Source organism: Coregonus clupeaformis, chromosome 1, assembly GCF_020615455.1.
Source record: "Coregonus clupeaformis isolate EN_2021a chromosome 1, ASM2061545v1, whole genome shotgun sequence".
Classification (NCBI taxonomy): Eukaryota; Metazoa; Chordata; class Actinopteri; order Salmoniformes; family Salmonidae; genus Coregonus; species Coregonus clupeaformis.
The window spans coordinates 61,764,900-61,784,660 of NC_059192.1; the positions used below are offsets into that span (position 1 = coordinate 61,764,900).

Consider the following 19,761-nt stretch of genomic DNA (forward strand, 5'->3'; position numbering starts at 1 on the left):
GAATGGGTAAAATTCATTGAATGTCAATTTGCCTGATGGTTTGGATATCCGTTCATCATGATCCATTACACCTCATAGCGCAACATGCTTAATACTAATATAGAAATATAATTGTATTTCTTAAAACATGCATACACCATTGTGTGAAAGAATCATAAAGTATACAAATGTTGAATTACCCACAATTCTCTAAAAAATTAGCATTTTTAAACCATTGATTGTATGATGCCTTTTACATGCACTGAAACCCTAAGTGTTGTCACAACACTCTCTTAAAAACACCAATATTCAGGTTGAAGAACCACTTTAGGTGTTTCAGAGTACATTCTGTCTATTAAAACAATTACATTGGGTTTACATTCAAACATCCTCCAAACACCAGATCTCAGTTTAGGTGCACTACTTTTCATGGTTTCATTACACAATCATGGTGTTTTGAGACTATCTATTTTTACAGTGTATCTTAGCCACACACCCCTCCCCTTCTTCTTGTCTCAACATTTTCAATTATACTCAAGACACTTTATCTTCACACATAATTTAGATGCATTTCACTGACAGCCACAACTCAAACAGCCGCAACACAGGCCTATTGCCACGCACGCATCCCAAATTGGCACTTCTCAAATAGGCAAAGGCCTACGCACTTGCAATTTGAAACAATCCACAGCTATAAAAAAAAATTAAAAAATGAATGACCCTTTGTGGCTAAGTATTTCTGGTGAAGTATTTTGAATTATTTTATTTAGACAGGAGTAACCTATATAATTTTGGCAAAATGTCAATTTACTTTAGGGGAAGCCAGCACCTGCCAACATTCCTTTCCAATTCGCAAGTGGTTGATACCAGAGATCTGTATATAATGATGAGATGCTCATGTCTCCGCCCTAACAATGGGAGTCGTTGTCCCAGAGGCGGGAAAGCAGGCGACAAGCTTAGGTCTGCATATTAATGCCATAGAAACGCTTATTCTGGACAGATTTTGGCGCGAGTGAGCCCTTTTGCTTCGCCTCTTCCACTCTGCTGAAAATATCTCACCGGATAAAGCATCCAAGCGAGCGAAACAGCAGCCCTCTGTCTTACTATATGTAACCCATGTATCTGACACTGTCTGGACAAAGATAATACGACATGCCATTTTTGCTTGCTCGGATGCTTTATCTGAGATTGATGCGTCTTTCTGTCGGCGTGCGTCTCGGTCAAATAAATGATCCATTTTCAATATTTTATTTGGACGGGCAAGCAGGTACGATAGGGCGGGCCAGGCCACTTAAAGCCCGCCCATAATGCCGACCCTGCTTTCTCCATCTTACTGTCTTTCTGTCTCTCTTTCACTGGTTAATGAACAGAAAGAACAGTAAGTACTAACTAGTGTTTGCATGCTTGGCATTATGTGTATGTGTTGTGTGTCAACATTACCAGTGTTTACTGAGAATATGCAAACCACATTCTTCATTAAATTTAGAATAGCTCTCAGCAACTAAATTATGTCTTGTGCTGTGGTTCCATTATATTCTACATGGCCTGTTCACTAACAAATCATTTTTTCTGAAATAACTTACCAATATTCGAGTGTACATGACGATCATGGAAAGTCTACGTATAGAGTGAAATACATTTAAAAAAAAATGTACATTCATAATAAGGGTATAATAATAAATCAACCCTTTATAGTTCTGATTTTGAAAACGTTGTCATCTGTAACAATTGCTATTATTTTTTAAATATAGCGTATCATTTCAATTTAGAGGCATATTAAATTGTGGTGTTCTGAAAATGTTGTGTTTACCACTTAATTGTCACAATTTTCTAAATGACTAGGCATGGAAATAAGCCTGGGGCTGCGCAAGGGGCGTAGCTCACCTATCAAATGCCAGAGTGAAAATTATGAGCTTTTCAGTCAGACACTGGCTGCTGTTCATAACTTAATAACACAGATCAAATGTGCAGCTCACCACATACTAATATACTATCTGAAATAAAAGTCGACTTTATGTAGACATTAGCCTTGTATTGTTGTTCTAATAATACCTGACACTTTACACATGAATGGCAGTCAGTGGGGATTTTCAGCCTGATGGATTTTTCACTGCGCTTCCCTCTTCTGTATATAAACTTTGGCCTCATTTGGGTCACAGGGTTGTAGTGAAACCATTTCTCCCTTTTGCTGGGAAGATGTCGGACTCTCAAAAGCATATTTGGACGTCAATGAAATATAGGCCCTATAATTAGTTTCAAAGTCATGTGGGAATAAAAACAAAGAAGTTGCTATTTTGGACCAAGAGTCAAAGTGGCACTTGCGTCAGCAGTGATTCAGTAAAGAGTGCAGCTTATTTGTATGTGGTTGTGGATTTATTTCACTGAGTACAGTAGCATTTCATAAGATGTTGTTGCAGCAGCACTGTATTTTAGCGAGGAAGCATTTTAGTGTTATATTGCACCATCGCTCTACAGTATATACCAATGCCAGCTCAGATTTAAATAGTGCATTAGGTTCAAAACAAGATCGTACAGTATGTGTATGAAAGCTATAATTTCAAACTATCAATACATCATTAAGGTAGTATTTAGGTTGAATGTTATTCTTCACTTTTATACAGTGTTTTTTATTCATTGCTGCATAATCCCAGGGAATCTGTCAGATGAACGTCCCCTGCTGACGTGTTCTGCAGATCCCGTGGCCACGCTGTCGATGTGGAATGTCAGAACCCATTCTGAGGTGTCTAATGACTTTTTCAAACGTGGTGTCCACGGAATGATAATGAAGTGCTAGTTCTTAATTGAATTGTAGAAATTTAGACAAAATACTATCAGACATTAAGAGGAGCATTGGACTGCATCAAAATATCAAGTTGTCAGCTTGTATCGCTGCTGAATTCATTGTGACTTTAATGCCTCTGGGGTGATGCTCAATGACAGAAATGATGGATTTTCCCCAGGGTGTGATTTTATGTCTGCCTCTGCCAAGAGAGCAAGCTTTTATCCAAGGTAACTTATGCATTTGACCTGCACTCTAAATCTCTGCCACTTTTTACAGCTGGCCATTTAAACAGCTGTGTATTCCTCTAGGGGTTTGAACCAGCAACCTTCATATTCAACCTTAAGTCAGGTCAGTGACCCCAAAAAAGCCAGAGCAGACCTAATGCCTGTGTGTTATTGTGAGGAGGTTTCCTTATGTAACTACCATCAGGGAACATGATCAGTGGCATACAGGCTCAGAATAATAAAATGATTCCTCACATTCCTCAACTTGACCTTGAGGCTCATTTGAAGTCGATATACTGAAAGTGGGGGGGGCTTTCTGATGTTTTTAAACTAGCACAGATGTCCGCAGATCCATGTCAAACCAATGGCATCAGCTCAAAGACAAATATCTGATGTAGTCAGAGGAGTTAACACACACGATTCATTGTGCCCCAGAATTTTTTTTTGCACTATAACCAAATCACGCGTTATAAATTGTGAGTGAATTGCATTATCAGTTTCTAAATCAAGTGTCAACTCCCTCCATCCAGGATACACTGCTGTGCAAATCAAACAAACTTCTAAAACCACTATCTGGAAATCGGTGAATCTCAACCACAGTCATCATAAACGGCATGTAACATTTATCTCCCAGTCTTCACATCTGTAGCATTTGATCTGTGAAATGTGCACCGCAAACAACGTGTTATTACACAATATGCTCTCCTCTGAGTTACACTACCGTTCAAAAGTTTGGGGTCACTTAGACATTTCCAGAATAGAAAGAGGAGTTGGAGGACCCGGTGCACAACTGAGCAAGAGGACAAATACATTAGAGTGTCTAGTTTGAGAAACAGACGCCTCACAGGTCCTCAACTGGCAGCTTCATTAAATAGTACCCGCAAAACACCAGTCTCAACGTCAACAGTGAAGAGGCGACTCCGGGATGCTGACCTAGGCAGAGTTGCAACTCCTCTTTCTATTCTGGTTAGAGCGAGTTTGAGCTGTTCTGTGAAGGGAGTAGTACACAGCGTTGTATGAGATCTTCAGTTTCTTGGCAATTTCTCGCATGGAATAGCCTTCATTTCTCAGAACAAGAATAGACTGATGAGTTTCAGAAGAAAGTTATTTGTTTCTGGCCATTTTTAACCTGTAATCGAACCCACAATTGCTGATGCTCCAGATACTCAACTAGTTTCAAGAAGGCCAGTTTTATTGCTTCTTTAATCAGCACAACAGTTTCCAGCTGTGCTAACATAATTGCAAAAGGGTTTTCTAATGATCAATTAGCCTTTTAAAATGATAAACTTGGATTAGCAAACACAACGTGCCATTGGAACACAGGACTGATGGTTGCTGATAATGGGCCTCTGTACGCCTATGTAGATATTCCATAAAAAATCAGCTGTTTCCAGCTACAATAGCCATTTACAACGTTAACAGTGTCTACACTGTATTTCTGATCAATTTGATGTTGTTTTAATGGACAAAAAATGTGCTTTCCTTTCGAAAACAAGGACATTTCTAAGTGAACCAAACTTTTGAACGGTAGTGTACATGCTGAATGTCATGAGCTTATGGATTGGGTTTCTAAAAAAGGCCCACATTGAGGGCTCTATTTGAACAAACCTAACTCAGTGGTAAATCTAAGCGCAGACGGTAGCGCTATAGGTTCAGGGGTGTGTCAGAAATATTTTTGCTATTTTCACTATTACAATTATCGGCGTACTTGTTGGCGTTGGCGCGAAAGGGCTGGGTTTTGATGAATAAACAAGTTGTGGGTGTTTCATGGCGAAATATGTGGTTGCTTCAAGTTGTGTATTTACGTTCTTTTGTGTTGCCTTGGAATCAACTCCAATTCCAATGTTAGTCCGTTATAGTTTGTTAAATGGCTTACAGAAACGAAATAACAAAATGTAGACCTATCTTTGATAAATAGTTAACTTGAACCCAGTCCACATTGTTCTAAGTAATTGCATGGCTTCAATAGCATTCACACTGATATAGGGTCTAGGCCTACTGTGAATTGCATTATCGCTGAGCATGGACATGCCAAACATTCTCAATAAGCAAGATTAAGTTCATTATTGATAAGGCCTAAAAAGAGAACAAATAATTATAATCAAATTCTAAACAAAATGAAGCAACAACTTGTTTTAAGTAAGCAATGTCACACTTACAGGCAACATAATTTCTCCCCGTGGGCATTTAATATTAAAAAAACACAGACTATGGAGGGTTTTACGCACATCCAAACTTTTAGTAGCTGGACAAAGATCCAATATAAAGAGAAAGGGAGAATGTCCACTCACCGTTATACTGCTCCCAAATAGGCCTATGTTTTATGAACATAATCGGAACCATCTTACAGATCAGATCACATTCACACACCAGAAGTTGCAACCAATTTTTACAGGTTACAGATAACTTCTAAATAAGAGGTTCATCGGTATTATGGTTCTCATCTCTTGTTTCAAGATGGGCATGGACACATAGCCTACATCAAGGAGGGGGTTTTACGCAGGTCCTAAACGCAACTCCTCTCAAACTTGATATTTGAATAAAGCTTTGGTGATTAAGATTTATTTCCTAGCGGTCTCAGGAGCCAAACCCTTTATCGACAGTCTTGACTACTTTGCGATTGCATTGGGCAGACAAAAAAAAGCCTTAATTGAGAGGAGGGGAGGCTATGCTTGGTTTTTTATCAAATAAAACTAAATGGAGAAAAACAGTATACAGGCATCAAAAGCACATTAGGCTACTCTTGTTCTATGCGCAAATGGGCAGTGTGCGTCACGGCTGGATAGGCTGCGTTTCCGCTGTCAACATTCATACTACAACCAACTGCGTTACCGCGAAAACCAGCTTTTGGTTGGTTTTAATTATCCCCATCAGCGCTGCCAGAAATTAGCACATTGGATCATGTTTCTAAGGACACACCTCAAATATTTCCACCCTGTCAATCTGAGCGCAACGAGCTGATATAAGACAGGTACAGTGAGGGGAAAAAAGTATTTGATCCCCTACTGATTTTGTACATTTGCCCACTGACAAAGAAATGATCAGTCTATAATTTTAATGGTAGGTTTATTTGAACAGTGAGAGACAGAATAACAACAAAAAAATCCAGACAAACGCATGTCAAAAATGTTATAAATTGATTTGCATTTTAATGAGGGAAATAAGTATTTGACCCCCTCTCAATCAGAAAGATTTCTGGCTCCCAGGTGTCTTTTATACAGGTAACGAGCTGAGATTGTCATGAGCACTCTCTCTCCCTGGTAGCAACATTAATTGCATTCAATTATCTTCCACTCTGCTCACCTCCCTCTCTCTACTCAGCCTAACTAGCTCCACCTTGCCTCACTCTGTTCTAATTACTCTGCCAGCTGAACTGCATTTCCCCACTACCTCTCCCAGTATATCAAGCCCTGGTTTTCAGCCAAGCCCTGTCAGATCGTCTTCAAACCCGGACCAGTAACCTGCCTGTCTGCGCTCTGACTTCTGTTTGTGATACCGATCCTTTCTTGACTGCCTCCTTGTTCTACTGCCCCGTCTATCCCAACCTGCCTTCTGGACCTCGACTACTCTCCGATCTTCAGCCCCTCCGGTAACTCGTTTCTGCCTTCTGTCTCTCACCACGATATTTGCCCAGCCCTGATCTGTACTTCTGCCTGCCATTCATATTGCTGTTGTGTGTGTGTGTTCCCCCAGGTCTCCGACCACCAGATGAGCGTGCCCAGACGTTTCACCACCCTCAGCCCGATACGCCGCTCCATCACTGGGGAACACACACACACAACAGCAATATGAATGGCAGGCAGAAGTACAGATCAGGGCTGGGCAAATATCGTGGTGAGAGACAGAAGGCAGAAACGAGTTACCGGAGGGGCTGAAGATCGGAGAGTAGTCGAGGTCCAGAAGGCAGGTTGGGATAGACGGGGCAGTAGAACAAGGAGGCAGTCAAGAAAGGATCGGTATCACAAACAGAAGTCAGAGCGCAGACAGGCAGGTTACTGGTCCGGGTTTGAAGACGATCTGACAGGGCTTGGCTGAAAACCAGGGCTTGATATACTGGAGAGGTAGTGGGGAAATGCAGTTCAGCTGGCAGAGTAATTAGAACAGAGTGAGGCAAGGTGGAGCTAGTTAGGCTGAGTAGAGAGAGGGAGGTGAGCAGAGTGGAAGATAATTGAATGCAATTAATGTTGCTACCAGGGAGAGAGAGTGCTCATGACAGGACCCCCCCTCCAAGGGACGGCCCCAGAAGTCCCAAGAACAACATCATGCCGGGAGGGTGGAGGGGAGCAGGCGGCGGGTCAGAACTCCTCCGAGCGGTCCGAGTGAATCTCCTCATCCTCAGAAGGAGCTGGAGGGTCACGGTCGGGGAGACAGGACAGGCACTGAGACAGGAGCAGGGCGGGCCGGACGGCTAGGAACCCCTCTTGGACGGCCCCTACGGATTGCAGGCTGATCAGGATGTAGTCGGTGGAAGTCAGTGATAAGGGTCCGGTCCACTATCCTCCTGGCCGGGATCCAGGTCCTCTCCTCTGGACCATATCCCTCCCAATCAACGAGGTACTGGAGACCCCTACCCCTTCGCCTAGAGCGGAGCAGCCGCCGGACGGTGAAGACAGGACCGCCATCTACGAGGCGCGGAGGAGGTGGCGCCGGAGCTGCAGGGACCAGGGGACTTTCATGGACCGGCTTGACCTTGAGACGTGGAAGGTGGGGTGGACCCGCATGGAAGCGGGCAACTGAAGTCGGACCGCCGTTGGACTGATGACTTTCTGCACAGGAAAAGGACCAATGAAGCGAGGGGCCAGCTTTTCGTGATACAACCCGCAGCGGCAGATCCCGGGCAGACAGCCAGACCTTCTGACCAACCCGGTAAGTAGGTGCTGGGGTCCTCCGTCGGTTGGCACCGACGGCGTAGCTGGTTCCAGACTTCAGGAGCACAGTGCGAGCCTGGGCCCAAGTGCGGCGGCAGCGGCGGGCATACGCAAGAGCAGACGGACAGGTGGCATCCGCCTCCTGGCTGGCAAACAGTGGAGGTTGATACCCGTAGACACACTGAAAGGGGGAGAGCCCGGTGGAGGAACTGGTGAGTGAATTATGGGCATATTCCACCCAGAGCAGGTGTTGAGCCCAGGCCCGGGGATTTTGGGAAGCCACACACCTCAGTGCCTTCTCCAGCTCCTGGTTCATGCGTTCAGTCTGGCCGTTTGACTGGGGTGGAATCCAGACGATAGGCTGGCGGTGGCCCCAAGGAGATGACAGAACTCCTTCCAAAAGGTTGCTGAGAATTGCGGGCCCCGGTCTGACACTATATCCTGGGGTAGGCCATGGATACGAAACACATGTTCCAGGACCACCTGGGAGGTCTCTTTAGCAGAGGGTAGTTTGGGAAGGGGCACGAAGTGGGTCATCTTACTAAAGCGGTCAACAATGGTAAGGATGACTGTGTGTCCGTCAGAGGGCGGAAGGCCCGTAACAAAGTCCAGTGAAACGTGGGACCAGGGCCTCTTGGGTATGAGTAGGGGTTGCAGCAACCCAGCAGGAGGCTGGTTGGGAGTCTTGTTTCGGTTACAAGTGGGACAAGCTCGGATGAATTCTCGGACATCCCGTCTCATCCCCCGCCACCAGAACCGCTGGCGGACCAGATGAAGGGTGCGAGTGATGCCGGGATGACAGGCCAGACGGGATTCGTGCCCCCACTGAATCACAGGTGACCTGAGATTTGCAGGAACAAACAGACGGTTGGGGGGCGCTGGTGCTTGGACCTGGCTGGTCCCGAAGAGCCTCCATGACCTGCTTCTCGATCTCCCAGGTGAGGGCCGCTACGACCAAGTGGCTGGGAAGAATGGGAGCTGTCATGGCGGTGGTCTCGTCCTTCTGAAACATCCGGGAAAGAGCATCAGGTTTGATGTTGCGAGATCCCGGGCGGTAGGAGAGCGTGAAATTGAAGCGCGTAAAGAACAGAGACCACCGCTGTTGACGGGAGTTCAGCCTCCTGGCTGTTTGGATATACTCCAGGTTCTTGTGGTCTGTCCACACTACGAATGGTTCCTTTGACCCCTCTAACCAGTGCCGCCATTCTTCAAGGGCGAGCTTGACAGCCAACAGCTCGCGGTTCCCAATGTCGTAGTTGCATTCGGCAGGGGTTAGCCGACGGGAGTAGAAGGCACAGGGGTGCATCTTGCCATCCTCAGCTGCTCTTTGAGAAAGCACTGCACCCACTCCCACGTCCGAAGCATCTACCTCCACCACAAACTGCCTTGCTGCATCTGGCATCTGGAGGATGGGAGCAGAAGTGAAACATGTCTTGAGGATATTGAAGGCCTTATCAGCAGCTGATGTCCATTGGTACGGTTGTTTAGTGCTGGTTAGCGCCGTGAGGGGTGCAGCCACTGTGCTATAGTTTCTGATGAATCTCCTATAAAAGTTGGCAAAGCCCAGGAACTGTTGCAACTTCTTCCGAGACTCAGGAACTGGCCAGGAAGTGACAGCCGACACCTTCGTGAGATCCATCTGAATGCTGCCCTCGGTCACCACATACCCCAGGAATGAAACGGTCTTGGCATGGAACTCGCACTTCTCTGCCTTCACGAAAAGAGAGTTCTCCAGCAGGCGGCGCAGGACCAACCGGACGTGGTGCGTGTGTTCTGACAGAGTCTTTGAGAATATTAAAATATCGTCAAGGTACACAAATACGAACGTATTTAGCATGTCCCTGAGGATATCATTCACTAGGGCTTGAAAAACTGCTGGGGCATTGGTGAGGCCGAAGGGCATGACGAGATATTCATAGTGGCCGGTTGGTGTGTTGAACGCTGTCTTCCATTCGTCTCCCTCCCTCATCCGCACCAGATGGTAGGCATTGCGAAGGTCCAGCTTAGTGAATACAGTGGCTCCCTGCAGCAGTTCGAAGGCAGACGAAAGTAAGGGCAGTGGGTAGCGATTCTTAACCGTGATGTCGTTCAGACCCCGGTAATCTATGCATGGACGAAGAGAACCGTCCTTCTTGCCGACAAAGAAGAATCCCGCTCCTGCGGGGGAAGACGACGGTCTAATTATCCCGGAGGCAAGAGAGTCATTAATGTAGTCCTCCATGGCCTTTCTTTCCGGGGCTGACAGTGAATACAGACGACCCTTGGGAGGTGCTGTGCCAGGCAGGAGATCAATCGCGCAGTCATAGGGTCTGTGTGGGGGGTAGAGATGTCGCCTTGGATTTGTTGAACACCTCTTTCAGGCTGTGGTAACAGGCCGGAACATTGGATATGTCGGAGGTAGCGCTAGATCCTTCCCGGTGAACGGGCAGGGTGGCCCCCCCTTAAACAGGTCTGGTGACAACTCCTTCCCCACTCACGGACTGTTCCTGTCTCCCAGTCGATGTGGGGGTTGTGCTGACGGAGCCACGGGTATCCAAGAATGAGTGGTTGGCCAGGTGAGTGTAGGAGGTGAAACTGGATGGACTCCTGGTGGTTTCCTGACAGCAGGATTGTCACAGGGGCGGAGATATGAGTGACAGTGCCAAGATGATGCCCATCCAGGGCTCGTGCAGGAATGGGTTGTGTCAGTTGATGATGGTTCACGCCCAGTTGCTGTGCAAGCTCAGGGTCCATGATGTTTGCTTCGGCTCCGGAATCCACAAGGGCGGCCAATGTATGAGTCTTGTCAGAAAGCTGAAGGCGGAGATGAAGCAGGGTCTTTCGGATGGAGGGAGACTGAAGGCTTGTTGAGCTCACCCGGATCTCCCCTACACCTGGTGAGCTGCGGCTTTTGCCGGACAAGTAGCGACACGGTGATTCTCGCCACCACAGTAGAGGCAAAGGTTGGAGCTTAGACGGCGCCGACGCTCCTCGGGAGTCAGAGAGGCACGGCCAATCTCCATGGGCTCAGGCTGATTGAGTTGGCTATGGGACTTGACAGGCAGGGGCTGGACAGAAGCGGTATCGACCCGAGTACGGATGGCAGGTTGACTGAGACGGCCCTTCTCCCTCCTCCGGGTCTGTATACGGCGGTCAATGCGAACGGCAAGGTCAATGGCGGCATCAAGCGTTGAGGGCGGGTCATGGGAAACAAGCTCGTCCTTGATATAGTCCGCCAGGCTATGGAGGAAGGCTTGCACCAGTGCCTCTGGGTTAAACGAGCTTTGACTGGCCAGGGTACGAAAGTCAATGGAGAAGTCTGCCACTGTCCGATTGCCCTGACGGATGGTGAGCAGAGCTTGTGACGCTTCGGCTGTTGGCGAGCCTAGGTCAAAGACCTTTAACATCTCCTCCTCAAAGGCACTGAAGGAGGCACAGGCTGGGGTTTGCCGGTCGAATTCCGCCGTTCCCCACAACCGAGCTCGACCGGTGAGATGTGTGATGACATACCCCACCTTGGCTCCCTCTGTTGAGAAAGTCCTGGGCTGTAGTGCAAACTGGATTCGGCAGCTGCTCAAGAATGGTCTTACTTGCTTCTGGTTGCCATCAAAACGTTCCGGGTTCCCAATCCTTGGTTCAGGAGCGTGGGGATCTGGTGGCAGCACTGCCGGGCCTGCAGCATTGGGACCTCCAGCGGAGGGATGAAGGAGTATCGGTGGTACAGGAACAAAAGGACCAGGGGGTGCAGGTGGAGTAGCCGGGCTTGAGAGTAGTTGCAGGGCTTGGGCTAGCTGTTGTTGCTGCAGTTGGAACTGTTGTTGCTGCTGGTTGAATAGCTGGAGAAGGGAAGCGATGTCGCCAGCCATCCGATTTATGTCTCCCTCAGAGCGTTCCAGTCGCTGTAGGGCAGTCCTCTCTGGCTCTTCCTCCATCGTGGTCAGGGGAGTGCGCTGGGTCCATGATGGTCAGATCGTTCTGTCACGAACAGAAGAGGACCCAAGAGCGCAAGTTCAAATTCAGAGTTCTTTATTCAAGGTTACAGGCGGGAAGAGGAGTCCCAGGGGTGTCAGGGGTCTTTCAGGGTCCTCCTGTGGGTACCTGTGCTCCGGGGGTCACCAAATGTCCGGGGTGTCCAGTCCAAGTGCTTAGTGTGTGTGTTCCCCAGTGATGGAGCGGCGTATCGGGCTGAGGGTGGTGAAACGTCTGGGCACGCTCATCTGGTGGTCGGAGACCTGGGGGAACACACACACACAACAGCAATATGAATGGCAGGCAGAAGTACAGATCAGGGCTGGGCAAATATCGTGGTGAGAGACAGAAGGCAGAAACGAGTTACCGGAGGGGCTGAAGATCGGAGAGTAGTCGAGGTCCAGAAGGCAGGTTGGGATAGACGGGGCAGTAGAACAAGGAGGCAGTCAAGAAAGGATCGGTATCACAAACAGAAGTCAGAGCGCAGACAGGCAGGTTACTGGTCCGGGTTTGAAGACGATCTGACAGGGCTTGGCTGAAAACCAGGGCTTGATATACTGGGAGAGGTAGTGGGGAAATGCAGTTCAGCTGGCAGAGTAATTAGAACAGAGTGAGGCAAGGTGGAGCTAGTTAGGCTGAGTAGAGAGAGGGAGGTGAGCAGAGTGGAAGATAATTGAATGCAATTAATGTTGCTACCAGGGAGAGAGAGTGCTCATGACAGAGATTAGGAGCACACTCTTAAAGGGAGTGCTCCTAATCTCAGCTTGTTACCTGTATAAAAGACACCTGTCCACAGAAGCAATCAATCAATCAGATTCCAAACTCTCCACCATGGCCAAGACCAAAGAGCTCTCCAAGGATGTCAGGGACAAGATTATAGACCTACACAAGGCTGGAATGGGCTACAAGACCATCGCCAAGCAGCTTGGTGAGAAGGTGACAACAGTTGGTGCGATTATTCGCAAATGGAAGAAACACAAAAGAACTGTCAATCTCCCTCGGCCTGGGGCTCCATGCAAGATCTCACCTCGTGGAGTTGCAATGATCATGAGAATGGTGAGGAATCAGCCCAGAACTACACGGGGAGGATCTTGTCAATGATCTCAAGGCAGCTGGGACCATAGTCACCAAGAAAACAATTGGTAACACACTACGCCGTGAAGGACTGAAATCCTGCAGCGCCCGCAAAGGTCCCCCTGCTCAAGAAAGCACATATACAGGGCCGTCTGAAGTTTGCCAATGAACATCTGAATGATTCAGAGGAGAACTGGGTGAAAGTGTTGTGGTCAGATGAGACCAAAATCGAGCTCTTTGGCATCAACTCAACTCGCCGTGTTTGGAGGAGGAGGAATGCTGCCTATGACCCCAAGAACACCATCCCCACCGTCAAACATAGAGGTGGAAACATTATGCTTTGGGGGTGTTTTTCTGCTAAGGGGACAGGACAACTTCACCGCATCAAAGAGACGATGGACGGGGCCATGTACCGTCAAATCTTGGCTGAGAACCTCCTTCCCTCAGCCAGGGCATTGAAAATGGGTCGTGGATGAGTATTCCAGCATGACAATGACCCAAAACACACGGCCAAGGCAAGAAAGGAGTGGCTCAAGAAGAAGCACATTAAGGTCCTGGAGTGGCCTAGCCAGTCTCCAGACCTTAATCCCATAGAAAATCTGTGGAGGGAGCTGAAGGTTCGAGTTGCCAAACGTCAGGCTCGAAACCTTAATGACTTGGAGAAGATCTGCAAAGAGGAGTGGGACAAAATCCCTCCTGAGATGTGTGCAAACCTGGTGGCCAACTACAAGAAACGTCTGACCTCTGTGATTGCCAACAAGGGTTTTGCCACCAAGTACTAAGTCATGTTTTGCAGAGGGGTCAAATACTTATTTCCCTCATTAAAATGCAAATCAATTTATAACATATTTGACATGCGTTTATCTGGATTTTTTTGTTGCTATTCTGTCTCTCACTGTTCAAATAAACCTACCATTAAAATTATAGACTGATCATGTCTTTGTCAGTGGGCAAACGTACAAAATCTGCAGGGGATCAAATACTTTTTTCCCTCACTGTAAATGGCCGAACCTGGCGTTAGGGCTGGAAAATGCGCCAGTTTTTACATGATGAAATTGCAAACTAATGTGCGTTTGACACTAGTGCCACCTTAACGCCAGCTGAAAAAAAGAGCCCTGAGAGTATTATTTAGGCACTTTTTCCTACATAGGCCTGTTTTAGATATATAATCTCTTGTTTAAACTGATGTCACATGGTGAAAAACAAATCTCAATGAGGTAGAGCTCAGGTCAGCTTGTTTGTATTAACATTCATGAGTCATCCATTACGCAAAGGATTGGACTTCAGGGTATTGTAAGACTTCAACTTTATAGAGGGAGAGAAAGAAAGAAAAGAAAAAGAAAATACAGTGCACTGTCCTGTATTACAGTCAGGCCAAGTATTGTGAAAACTTGCAGTTGCCAAGCTGATTACAGAACATGGTGTCATTTTCCTTGCCTTTTTTCCTGCCTGTTTTGGAAAGAATGTGAAGTGAAAGGTCATTGAGTCACTATAGCGTTCACCAACTGTAATTACTTCCTCCTCGATTTCATTGGGCTTTGTTTTTGTAACATTTTCTTTCTTCAAACCATGATGAGAATTTGATCCGGCAAAAGATTATTCCCCTGGCTGCCTCTAACCTTGGACGTGATTTAATTGTCATTGCACACGGAATGTCGCTCTGAACTACTTGACTTAACCTGGCTCAAATCGAGTGCCTCGTCTCTCCTTTTAGTTTATCATTGTTATTGTTACTGAGGAAGGCAGTCTGCCAAGATGTTACAGTACAGTTGGTGGTTGACATAAAATGTGGCCGTAGAAAGACTTTGGAGGTTTTCAAATACTTTGTGTACTGTGGAATTATCTGCCTACCTCTAAAAAAGGAGTCCAATCAGACAGGTTTATGTGTTTTATAACTGACAATGTTAAAGATCTCAAATCAGCGAGTTACAAGGAAACTAAGAATGGAAATAATGATTAGATCAGTGTATGTGTTGTGCAACAACATTACCTAATGTTCTCATGGATTTAACTTTAGAGGATTGGAATTGTTATTCAGATGTTTACATAGTTTTTATGCTACACTCCTGTGACCTAGAAAATAAATGTTTATTTGCTAAATGCTTATTACACAAATAATCCAGAAGAATTAGCTTGCTTATCTTCCTTCCCTAGGCCCTGTGTGTGGTTGTGTCTTCCATTCCCCAGAAACATTGTCACTAGGATACTAACCAGCATGTGTTTTGTCCCCATACTTTCAGCCCCTAACCTGAAGGGTCGGCCACGGAAGAAGAAACTGTCAGTGTCCCAGCGAAGGGACTCCCAGGGCCACAGTCAGGGGCCTCAGGGACCCCAAGAACCCAGCACCCCAGAGAACAAGTCTCCCACCAAGGTACACCACTCACGTAACATTTTATTTAATAGCGGACATGCATAAAGATGGTGGCCCCCACGTACTTACCACAAATACCTATTTTGCTAAGTTCGTATTGTATCTGCATTAGCACAGTAAACTTGATCCCAATTCTAGTTCCAAGACGGCAAAAAAAAGATAAGTAGATTATGCTGATTTATTTGCACATTAAACCATCTCACAAGCCGTAGTTTAAAACAATGACATCATATCTGAATTCCTCCATCTTTGTGTGCCTTCGCCTTTCACTTCACTTTATTTCACTTTGGTTTAATAAAACATTTAAAGGTCGCAATTTATATGGGGTGATATGATAATCCTTTTGACAGAATCATGCATTCATTAAATAGCCCCCACTTCACGTTGAGTGTTAAATCTTTCAACTCCCACTCTTATATTTCCTACAGGTAAAACCTAACTGCAAGGTAACAGTTCCCACCAGCAAGGGCACAACGGCCAAACCCAGGATCTGTAAAAAGGCATCTGTGGAGGAGAAGGTGGAGAGGGAGGAGAAGCAGGAGAAGGAGGAGAAAGAAGAGGATGAGGAATCATCAAAGGAAAGTGGTGCAGACGAGCAGGCCTTCCTAGTAGCCCTATACAAGTACATGAAAGAGAGGGACACACCTATCGATAGGATCCCCTTCCTGGGGTTTAAGCAGAGTGAGTGAAATATCTTTCTTTTATATTCATATAAGCTTTGAATATAGGATATACAGTGCCTTGCAAAAGTATTCATCCCCCTTGGCGTTTTTCCTATTTTGTTGCATTACAACCTGTAATTTAAATGGATTTTTTATTTGGATTTCATGTAATGGACATACACAAAATAGTCAAAATTGGTGAAGTGAAATGAAACAAATAACTTGTTAAAAAAATTGTACAAAATAAATAAAGGAACAGTGGTGCTTGAATATGTATTCACCCCCTTTGCTATGAAGCCCCTAAATAAGATCTGGTGCAACCAATTACTTCAGAAGTCACATAATTAGTTAGATTGCACACAGGTGGACTTTATTTAAGTGTCACATGATCTGTCACATGATCTCAGTATATATACACCTGTTCTGAAAGGCCCCAAAGTCTGCAACACCACTAAGCAAGGGGCACCACGAAGACCAAGGAGCTCTCCAAACAGGTCAGGGACAAAGTTGTGGAGAAGTACAGATCAGGGTTTGGTTATAAAAAAATATCAGAAACTTTGAACATCCCACAGAGCACCATTAAATATTGAAAGAATATGGCACCACAACAAACCTACCAAGAGAGGGCCGCCCACCAAAACTCACGGGGGGGTGAATAGTTATGCATGCTCAAGTTTTGTATTTATTTTTAATTTGTTGTTTGTTTCAAAATAAAAAATATTTTGCATCTTTCAAAGTGGTAGGCATGTTGTGTAAATCAAATGATACAAACCTCCCAAAAATCCATTTTAATTCCAGGTTGTAAGGCAACAAATTCTGAAAAATGCCAAGGGGGGTGAATACTTTCGCAAGCCACTGTATAATCTTCCCACACCAGGTCCTGTCAAAAGCATCATATGTGGGTCCATATCGCTTCTTCTTACACTGTCAGAGCGTCGCATGTATGGGAAACACATCTCGCTCAGATCAAACGCTTCTCATGTAGGTCATTTGTTTCACTTCACAACAATGAGGTTTCACATGCTAGGGAAGATTATGTCTTATATAGAGAACCATACAAGAACCGTCATTCAATATTCTTTCTCGGCACAACCATGCGTCATTGTGGTTAAATTAACTCTATACGAAAAGACGTGAGCTGTTTTACATGTTAGTCTCTCTATACAAATGTAAGCTGTGGTTCACAATTAACACCATGTATGTATTTGGAAAGAGATGTCATCTTCACACCAAAGATGCTGTTCTTAAGTAGGCCAATGTGGTTGAGATGATAGTGACTCAGTATGCATGCATACTGTAGTTACTGAGTCTACAGCAAAGCATCGGTTGTATCGAGGCATAACGCCAACTGTTTTACATGCAGTACATGTTCTGAATTACAAACCAAGCAAGACTCTTCTCATTAAAGCCTCCAATAATGCAGTTTATACTCGTCCTTGGCAACTTGACTGTTTAAAAAAACATAACTACTACAAAATATGCTCAGACGCAATCAGCTTTCATTATTCCTTTCAGTCACTGCAATAGCCTCAAGTATCAAAGCAAAACTTTCCTGTTATGGAAATTGTGTTTTTGGTATTTGCTTTCATGAGTGGTCTATAATTAAGCCAACAACTGTTTTAAAAGCACTGGATTGTCGAACAGTAATACACATGTATTCCTGTCCTCTTTCAATGTGCCTCTTACACGCTTTGTGTGATTGTTAACAGAAGCCATATAATTACATCTTCTTCTTTAAACCATTGGCTCTGAAATGCACACAGAGCTTCCAATTCCACTTCCTCTAAAGCACAATCTATCCCTTTTTATTTGAATGGCATATTCTACACAGTGCAAGGCTATAGCTCCGGCTCAAAGTTTGTTATCTGTTCCACCAGAAAGGAAGCTTCTTTGGGTCTTCTTTGCCTTCTATTTAGCTTTAGCAGTGTGCCTGCTCGCTGCACAGGACGTAAGATAAATGAACTTCAGAGGAAGAAAAGCCACATGACAAAAATAGGTTTCATTATCTTCCATTCACTTGGGTAAACAACTATTCCCAGTGTTGGTACCACATTCTGAATGTGCAATGGAAGTATTAGGGGGAAATGGTGCAATGAGGGGGCTGGGAGGGTGTGTCAGTGTTGGTACAGTTTGACATTACATTGCACATTTTAAATGGCATTGGTCGCAAATAGGAGAATGAGTTAGGGAATTGGTATGCGTGTGTTGGGCGGGGGAGGTGATGCACATTATTTCAGGCTGCCTTTAGAGAGGTTATTTTTGCCTTGTTTATAATTTACCTGTTTGAACGGGTCTGTTTTAGTCTACATTGTGTTTAGTCTGTTTTGCAATCCTTATCTCTGTGATAATTGCCCTGTTGAATAGAGTGAATTAGAGAAAAAACAGGCAGCAAATAATCTAAGAAAGAAGTATTCTCTTATTTTCTTTCTCTTTTCTGTCCTTCCTAATTCTGCTCGCTATTGTGGTAATTACAGTCTATGCATAACAACCCCATTAATAGGCCATAGCTGCTATCCAGTTGAAAACACAATGCCACTCTGCAGTTCAAATAGAACCCACTCAGCTTCCTTTGTTATTCTGCCTGTTCATTGACAACAGCCACGGAAGAGGAGAAAGGAAAAATCAATGCTGTCAAATGCAGAGATAGGAAAATGTCATTTTGAAAAATGCAAGCCTTTGTGTACGCAAAGATTGAATTTTGATGGATTTCTCCCCAGGCGAGCCTTCCTTATTTATAGGTCTTCATATAAAAATGATGTTACAATGATGTAACAGAAAGCAGATACAAATGACATTGTTTGGAAAATCGCACAATAAAGTGGGTTCATTGTTTGCGGGGAAAAAACTGTCAGAGATGGAATGATTTCAAGCTGAAAGGGTCTTTGTTGGATTTTTATCACCTGCCTAATCACTATGCTACACAACCCCTCTAATCCATGTGATATCATCTGTCATTGGATCTTTGCATGTAAAATTCTATGCAAAATGGCATTGGCATTTGTGCCAACATTGGTAACAAGTGCTAACATGTCAAGTAATACTTGATGCTCATAATGGTGTTTATTTAAATCCCCTTCAGCTGAAGTGTTACAGAGCTAGCTAGGTGTCAGGCTGTATCTACAGTACTTTATGTAGTACAGTGCATTCGGAAAGTATTTTCACTTTTTCCACATTTTGTTATGTTACAGCCTTATTCTAAAATATATGTTTTTTTCTCATCAATCTACACACAATACCCCATAATGACAAAGCGGAAACAGGTTTTTATAAATTTTTGCAAATGTATTACAAATAAATAACAGAAATACCTTATTCACATAGATATTCAGTTCATTTTCTATGAGACTCGAAATTGAGCTCAGGTGCATCCTGTTTCCATTAATCATCCTTGAGATGTTTCTACAACTTGATTGGAGTCCACCTGTGGTAAATTCAATTGATTAGACTTGATTTGGAAAGGCACACACCTGTCTATATAAGGTCCCACAGTTGACAGTCCATGTCAGAGCAAAAACCAAGCCATGAGGTTGAAGGAATTGTCTGTAGAGCTCCGAGACAGGATTGTGTTGAGGCACAGATCTGGGAAGGGTACCAAAACATTTCTGCAGCATTGAAGGTCCCCAATAACACAGTGGCCTCCATCATTCTTAAATATAAGAAGTTTGGAACCACCAAGACTCTTCCTAGAGCTGGCCGCCCGGAAAAACTGAGCAATCGGGGGAGAAAGGACTTGGTCAGGGAGGTGACCAAGAACCCGATGGTCACTCTGACAGAGCTCCAGAGTTCATCTGTGGAGATGGGAGAACACCACCAATCCGGCCTTTATGGTAGAGTGGCCAGACGGAAGCCACTC

General features: G+C 45.0%; 1 protein-coding gene across 2 annotated transcripts in view; it reads left to right on the forward strand.

Moving 5' to 3' along the window:
• LOC121571544 (AT-rich interactive domain-containing protein 5B-like) overlaps nt 1-19,761 on the forward strand; it is an 89,304-nt gene that overhangs the window by 51,151 nt on the left and 18,392 nt on the right. For both annotated transcript variants that reach the window (XM_041883075.2, XM_045222122.1), the window contains exons 5-6: nt 15,116-15,246; nt 15,675-15,927. In XM_041883075.2, coding sequence (XP_041739009.1) covers nt 15,116-15,246; nt 15,675-15,927 — 384 coding nt within the window. The remainder of the gene's footprint in view (nt 1-15,115; nt 15,247-15,674; nt 15,928-19,761) is intronic.